At 51.5% G+C, this 8,226-nt stretch overlaps 1 protein-coding gene across 2 annotated transcripts in view; it reads left to right on the top strand.

Moving 5' to 3' along the window:
- Window positions 1-152: 152 nt before the first annotated feature.
- LOC143836504 (peroxidasin homolog) overlaps window positions 153-8,226 on the top strand; it is a 65,535-nt gene continuing 57,461 nt past the window's right edge. For both annotated transcript variants that reach the window (XM_077335851.1, XM_077335850.1), the window contains exon 1: window positions 153-390. In XM_077335851.1, the coding sequence (XP_077191966.1) occupies window positions 227-390 (164 nt within the window). In that variant the 5' untranslated portion in view covers window positions 153-226. The remainder of the gene's footprint in view (window positions 391-8,226) is intronic.

The following is an 8,226-nucleotide window of genomic DNA, read 5'->3' as shown; positions in this document are numbered from 1 at the left end:
ACGGGGGTCTCACACTTTGATTCTCCGCCGTTGTGTGCGAGCCGTGAGCCGGGGAGGGTGGGAGTTGGCCTGTCAGGCTGCCTTGGCTTAATTGGAAACACATGTCCGTGTATCCCTTCCTCCTCCCCGCCTCCCCCCCCCCTCCCCGCAGCCCTCCGGGCTGGGAAATGTTTGTCTGCTTCTCTGCAGCTTGGAATTGCAGGGCTTCAGCGTTCCAGCAAACACCATGGTGGGCAGGATCGTGGGCCTTCCTGGCGTGTACCTTCTCCTCCTCTTACCTGTCTCCGCCAGGCCCTGCCCCAGCCGCTGCCTGTGTTTCAGGACCACGGTGAGATGCATGCATCTGATGCTGGACACCATCCCGGAGGTCCCACCGCAGACAAACGTCCTGTAAGTAGCCGCTTCGTCCGTGGGCTTTTGGAGGGGAGGCAGGGCCTGCGTCCGATCCAATGGCAGGCCATGCGAAAGAGAGCAGAGAGCCCAGTGCCCAGAAAGCTGGAGTCGAAAATCCTCCACACCCGTCTCTGCCAAGGATGTATCGGGTAGCCTTGGGCAAGTTCCTTGGCCTCTGTTCCGCCTCTGCGGAATGAGGAGTGGAGCACCTTGCAAAGATCAACCCCAGTTGGCATTCAACAGTGCAATTTGATTGAACTGACCTACGTTTCTCTGATTTACCCAGTTCGAGCCCAGGGGGCACCTTTGAGACGAACGAAGTTTCATTCTGGGTGGAAGCTTTGGGGTGCATGCAGCCAGCGTGGTGTTGTGGTTGGGAGCTGTGTCTTCTAATCTGGGGAACCGGGTTCAATCCGCTCTTACTCCCCCACATGCAGCTAGCTGGGTGACCTTGGACTGGTCACAGTTCTCTCAGGGCTCTCTCAGCCTCACCTACCGCGAGGGGCCTGTTGTGGGGAGAGGAAGGGAAGGCAATTGTCATAGAAGAAGAAGAGTTGGTTGTTAGATGCTGCTTTTCCTCTACCTGAAGGAGTCTCAGAGCGGCTTCCAATCGCCTTCCCTTTCCTCTCCCCACAACAGACATCCTTTGAGGGAGGGGAGGCTGAGAGAGCCCTGATATTACTGAAGAAGAAGAGTTGGTTCTTATATGCTGCTTTTCTCTTCCCGAAGGAGTCTCAAAGCGGCTTACAATCCCCTTCCCTTTCCTCTCCCCACAACAGACACCCTTTGAGGTGGGTGAGGCTGAGAGAGCCCTGAGATTACTGAAGAAGAAGAGTTGGTTCTTATATGCCGCTTTTCTCTACCCAAAGGAGTCTCAAAGCGGCTTACAATCCCCTTCCCTTCCCCTCCCCACAACAGACACCCTGTGAGGGAGGGGAGGCTGAGAGAGCCCTGATATTACTGAAGAAGAAGAGTTGGTTCTTATATGCCGCTTTTCTCTACCCAAAGGAGTCTCAAAGCGGCTTACAATCCCCTTCCCTTCCCCTCCCCACAACAGACACCCTGTGAGGGAGGGGAGGCTGAGAGAGCTCTGACAGAACAGTCAGAATAGCCCTAGCAGGACTGTGAGGAGCCCAAGGTGGTACCTGAAGAAGTGCACAAATACGACAAATAATACTTGTTTGGTCACTGGTCTTTTGGGCCATGGCTCTGTAAGTTTACCGCAAAGCATGTAAAGAAGAAATAAAGAGATACGAATCTGGATTGCATGACTCTGTCTCACTAGCATTCCAGTGCATGAACGCGCCTCACCTTGCATTCCAGTCCACGGGCCCGAGGCAACCAGGGAAAGCTCCTCTTGACGGAAGAAGCCGCAGCTGCTAGGGAAGGGCCCTGGCTCCGTGGCGGAGCATCTGCCTGGCACAAGGTCCCGGGTTTGACACGCGGCATCTCCAGTTAAAGGACCAAGCAGCAGGTGGTGTGCAAGGCCAGAGACCCTCGAGCGCTGTGGCCAGTCTGGCCAGACAGTACTTTTTTCAGAGACTGAGGAGCTGATTCAGTCATGGAGCCCAGCTCATGATTTCTCTAGCGCCCTTTACAGAGGCTCATGAGCGCTCTAGAATGGACCCAGAAACCCAAGACGAAGGTCCACCTGCGCCCAGTAAGCTTCCAGCCTTTTACTTGACCTCCTGTAAAGGAAAAAGGTGATGGGCCATGCTGAGCTCTTGGCAAGCACTTTGGAAGCCCGGGGGGTGATTTATAATCCAGCCGGGAATGCAGGGAACAGGTGGCATTCCAAGGCTCTGCTCTGAAAGCGGAGAGCGTTATCTTGCCAGCCCACCCAGCTAAATCGTAGCAGGTTCCCCCAAGGAGAGAGGGGCCCCAGCTCAGTGGAAGAGATTCTGCTTGGTATGCAGAAGGTCCCCGGTTCAATCCCTGGCATCTCTGCTTAAAAGCGCCAGGCATTCGGTGATGGGAAAGACCTTGGAGAGCTGCTGCCAGTCTGAGAGCCAGCTTGGCACAATGGTTAGGACAGTGGACTTCATATCTGGCAAGCTGGGTTCGATTCCCCGCTCCTCCTGCACATTCAGCCAGCTGGGTGACCTTGGGCTCACCACAGCAATGATAAAACTGTTCTGACCACGCAGTAATCTCAGGGCTCTCAGCTTATAAGAACCAACTCGTCTTCTTCTTCAGTAATATCAGGGCTCTCTCGGCTTCCCCTCCTTCACAAGGTGTCTGTTGTGGGGAGAGGAAAGGGAAGGCGAATGGAAGCCACTTTGAGACTCCTTCAGGTAGAGAAAAGCAGCATATAAGAACCAAATCTCCTTTTTCTTCTTCTTGGTCCTCAAGTGGAACTGGTTGGCCACTGTGAGAGACTGCTGGACTAGATGGACCCCTGGTCTGATCCAGCAGGGCTCTTCTGGTGTTCTTATGAAGGCCTCGGCCTCTCTGCCCTGTTGTTGGCCCTCCAGAGGAACTGGCTGGCCACTGTGGAAGACAGGAGGCTGGACTGGATGGACCCCTGGTCTGGTCCAGCAGGGCTCTTCTCAGGTTCTTTCCTTTGGTGCAGCCTTTTGCATGTGACCGTCTAGAAATCATTTCAGCTTGGCCCTTCACAAAACCAAACATAGTTACTTGCTGAATGTCAGTTTGAATTTGGCATTTCAGTTTCTTGAATTTCCGCAGCCTACCTGGGGGTGGGAGTTGGGGGGCCGGGAGACAGCAAGAGAAATAACCTCACACTGCAGAACATTACCACACACACACACACACACACACACACACACACACACACACACACACAAGTACCTTTTAAGATTTACAACTTTCCTAAATCTCTGCTGGTTTGGAAATAGTTCCCCGCAGCAGAGCAACCATAAAGGGGGTACCCCCACCACCGAGGGGTGGAAACTGCTCCTGTCTGTTTTTGATGGAGACACTAAAAAAACATCAAGAGAGAAAGTGGCCTAAAGCAAACCGTGGGGAGGGGAGAGAAGTGTAAAAGCAGAGGGAGGGGAGAAAGGAAACGTCTTGTGCAGGCCTTCCAATATCCGACAGAGGGGAAATTAGGTATACTTCTTTTCAGGGCGAGGAACAAAAGAGTCACAGTATAGCAAGGAGCACGCAAAGGGGCTTGCCCACAGGCCCTGCCAAACTGTCTCCGAAATGTAAGCTGTAAGATGCACGTTTCTGTACAAACCCATCAAGCCACATGGCAGACGCATTACTGGGAGTTTGCTTTAGTGTGTATGTTTTGTTCTGCGCAGAATGCTCCGTCTTTCAGGTGTTTTACAAAGTTTAGGATTTGCTCCAGTGATTTGGCATCCAGGCACCGTCGATAGTGTCGGACGAGCCCAAATAGGTCCATTTCACCATGACATAGGAGGAGAGGTTGGGAGAGCTTGGCCTGTTCAGCCTGCAGAGGAGGTGACTGAGAGGGGATCTGATCACCATCTTCAAGTATTTAAACGGCTGCCATGTAGAGCAGAATTGTTCTCTCTTGCCCCGGAGGGACCGACCAGAACCAATGGGATGAAATTAATTCAAAAGAAATTCTGTCTAAATATCAGGAAAAAGTTTCTGACCGTGAGAGTGGTTTCTCAGTGGAACAGGCTTCCTCGGGAGGTGGTGGGTTCTCCATCTTTGGAGGTTTTTAAGCAGAGGCTGGAGAGCCATCTGACGGAGAGGCTAATTCTGTGAAGGCTCAAGGGGGTGGCAGGTGACAGTGGATGAGTGAGAGGGTTGGGAGTGTCCTGCATAGTGCAGAGGGTTGGACTAGATGGCCCAGGAGGTCCCTTCCAACTCTATGATTCTGTGATTCTAAATTCTGTCTAAACCTCCGGAAGAAGTTCCTGACAGTTGGAGCGGTTCCTCAGTGGAACAGGCTTCCTCGGGAGGTGGTGGGTTCTCCATCTTTGGAGATTTTTAAACAGAGGCTGGATACGCTGTGAACTTAGGCAGATGGTGAGTGGTGAGTGGATGGGCAGAAGGGATTGTGTCTGTGCTTGGCTCTTGTGGCCCTTCCTTGCCTGCCCAGGGTAATGCCAATCACCAATTTGGGATCAGGAAGTGAATTTCCTCCAGGCCAAACTGGCAAGGGATTCTGATTTGGGAGGGGGGCATCATCTGGGCATGGAATAGGGGTCACTGTGGGTGGGCAGAGAGCTGAGAATTTCCTGCATTCGGCAGGGGGCTGAATTACATGACCCTGGAGGTACCTTCCACCTCTAGGATAATATGATTCTTTGAAGGAAAACAAATCCGCATTTCCCTAAACTGGGGGTTTGGACCCTGCTGAGTCCCTCCTTGGCTGAGCCAAGGAACCTTTCCTGGAGGCAGGATTGTGTTGAGGGAAGGTTCTGGCGAGGGATAGGAAAGTGGGGGTGCCAGAACCAGATTGGGAAACCCCTGGAGATTTGGGGATCGAACCTAAGGAGGACAGAGACCTCCGTGGGGTACAGGGCCTTAGAGTCCACCCTCCCAAGCATCCCTTTTCTCCAGAGCAATCTGATATCTGTAGTCCGGAGAAGGGCCAGAAATCCTGGGGAGTTGGCATCCCTCCCACCAGTCAAAATTTATTTATCGATTACATTTCTATCCCGCCCACCCAGCAAGCCAGCTCAGGGTGGCATCCTTCATGTTAAAAACACCACAATGCTATCATAACATATTTAGCAATTAATGGACATTTCTAGACATTTGGATTTGGAATTAAATCAAGGCGACAATTTCAGCTAGCGTCAAGATCAGCACAATCCTGGGTGGGGGAGTTGTCGGTTTTCCTGGAGCTGGGCTACGGTTGGGGGGTGTCTTTAGTGGGGAGGGGTGTAGATATTTGGCATTTTACCAGCGCCAACCGAAAGCCTGGCAGAAGAACTCCATCTTCCAGGCTGTGCGAAACTCTGCCAACCTGGACAGGGCCCAGATCTGCCCTGTGAGCTCATTCCACCAGGCAGGGCTTGGACAGAGATGAGGCGAGACAAATTTTGTTGGGGACAGGAATGAGCAACTGGTTGGGACACGAGGAGCAGAGTGTCCTTTCGGAGTACAGGTATCTTCCCTGGCACCTATGAAGTATTTTTGGAATACACTAGGTGGGGCTTTTGCCTTTGTGGACTTGAAGTTCAGATTTTTGCAAAAGTTCTACTACAGCACAAAGATAGTCATTGTGTGACCAAAGGTAAGCCCCGGCAGCCATTTTGTGGCTGGCCCCTCCTCCTGCGAGAGCCATTTTGCGGCAGCCATTTTGAGGCTGCATTGGCCACCCTGTGTCATGATACCAAAGGTGATCACAGCCTATCAAAATGTTTAGACACACACACACACACACACACCTGTACTAGTAGAAAGCGCCAGTAATGGAATAGATCTGTGAGATCTAACTCTATGAACCTAATTCAGGGGGGGAATGCTAGTTCTGCGTAGGTTAAATAGGCGTCACTGGTCTCTGATTTTATTATAATATTGACTGGTTAGAGTTTGTAGATCTCTTCCTGGTAATCTTATCTGTTCCTGTGTCGGCCTTTCTGAATCTGTCTCCTCCCCAGCTTGGTTCAAAGTTACTGTAGCAAGTTTTTTAAACAGAAACTAGGCAGCAGTTCCCCATTAATTACACCTGCCCAAGTTCCCAGGAGAAAGATTTCTATCTTCATTTTTTCGCTGCTCCCCCAGAAAACAGCTCAAGATGACTGGCGGCAGCCCAAAAATCAAACAATGATTTCAATTTTATCTACATCCTTCTTGAAGTGAGGCCTCCAGAACTGCACACAGTACTCCAGGTGTGGTCTGACCAGTGCTGCATACAATGGGACTATGATATCTTGTGATTTTGATGTGATGCCCCTGTTGATACAGCCCAAAATGGCATTCGCCTTTTTTACCGCTGCATCACACTGCCTGCTCATGTTTAGTTTACAGTCCGCAAGTACCCCAAGGTCTCGATCACACACAGTGCTACCTAGAAGCGTATCCCCCATCCAGTAGGCATGCTTTTCATTTTTCTGACCCAGATGCAGAACTTTACACTTATCTTTATTAAATTGCATCTTGTTCTCATTTGCCCATTTTTCCATTGTGTTTAGACCTCGTTGAACTCTGTCTCTATCTTCCGGAGTATTTGCTCACCCCTCTTCTGTTTTATCCTTACGATAAACCTGCAAGGCTTGGAGTCTGTGGCTGTCCCAAGATAAGAACATAAGAAGAGTCCACCCTGGAGGAGACCATCTAGTCCAGCATCCCATCTACCAGTTCCTTTGGATGGCCAGCAACAGGGCTCAGAGGCTGAGGCCTACCCGTGATGCTGTCTACTGGCCACTGTATGAGACAGGATGCTGGACTAAGTGGACCCCTGGTCTGATCCAGCAAGGCTCTTCTGTTGTTCTTATGACAGCCTCATCCTCTATGTCCTTTGGTTGGCCCTCCAGAGGAACTGGTTGGCCTCTGTTTGAGACAGGATGCTGGACTGCATTCACTACTGCTCTGATGCATCAGGGATCCCCTGATGTTTCTATGTTCGGTGGCAGATGCTCAAACCTACCGAGAAAGTGTCCCTTGAGGCAGCAGTTTTGAAAAGAGCCAGTGTGACATGGTGGTTCAGAGCACTGGCCCAGTACGAGGATGACCCAGGCGTTTTGTGCCAATGAAGTTGGCGGGGTGACCTCTGCCTACTCTACATCACAGGGTTGTTGTGAGGAGAAATGGGAGGAGAATGATGTAGGCCCCTTTGGGTCCCGCCTGAGGAGAAAGAGGCACTGCCTACGAATAAAATCAAAAACTCAATCTTTTCCTAGTGGTAGCCCTGTATTAGAGCCTCTTGTGGTGCAGAGTGGTAAGGCAGCAGTCATGCAGTCTGAAAGCTTTGCCCATGAGGCTGGGAGTTCAATCCCAGCAGCCGGCTCAAGGTCGACTCAGCCTTCCATCCTTCCGAGGTCGGTAAAATGAGTACCCAGCTTGCTTGCTGGGGGGTAAACGGTAATGACTGGGGAAGGCACTGGCAAACCACCCCGTATTGAGTCTGCCATGAAAACGCTAGAGGGCGTCACCCCAAGGGTCAGACATGACTCGGTGCTTGCACAGGGGATACCTTTACCTTTACCCCTGTATTTCCTTCAGGAAGCCTCATATCCTTTCTCCTCACGCCTTCTTCAGAAGGGCCGAAAGAGAGCCAATTCCGTGGGGTTTGCATTCCCCATGGCCTTGCATTCTCCTCTCTTTGCCTGCCCCACACGGGCTCTCACAGCTGGAAACAGCTGAGCTCCCGGGCTCCATATTTGACTCCCTCCCCCCTTCCTTTTTATCCCCCGGTCATGCAATCTCCTCCACTTCATCCCGAGGCCAGGGAGGGGAAATGGACAGATAAGCCGGGTCTGGAAAGCTACGATTGGGTGACGGGGATTGCGATTTTGGCCGCGGCCCGCTCCTTGGAAACACGACAGCCCAGATGTGATCTAGGTGGAACGGAGCCACGGCCCGAAAAAGAGAAGCAGCTGGAAACAATTTGTTCGGGGAATTTTTCAAACCAAACCGGTCTGTAATGGCTTTGAGGGTTTGTTTTTTTTGTTCCGTAGTGTGACTTTAAAAAAAAAGAAAGAAAATGTTGGCTTTATGGAAATTGGGGAAAAGACAATCGTTTTGGAGGGGTGTAAGTGGCAGCAGAGAGATCCTAATTTTGCAAGGGTCCGTTTGGTTCCTTGGTGCATGGCCGGCCAGATAGAGGCAGGCGAAGGTTTAAGGCTGAAGGAGCATCCTTCCCCTCCGCTGAATAGCTTATGTGGAAGGTGCCCCCAAAGGCCTCACTTACGTGGGGTGGAAACTCCGACCCAGCTTTTCCAC

The sequence above is a fragment of the Paroedura picta genome, chromosome 4 (genome assembly GCF_049243985.1).
Source record: "Paroedura picta isolate Pp20150507F chromosome 4, Ppicta_v3.0, whole genome shotgun sequence".
NCBI lineage: Eukaryota > Metazoa > Chordata > Lepidosauria > Squamata > Gekkonidae > Paroedura > Paroedura picta.
Note: the sequence above shows the minus strand (reverse complement) of the source record. Positions and strands in the feature narration are given on the sequence as shown.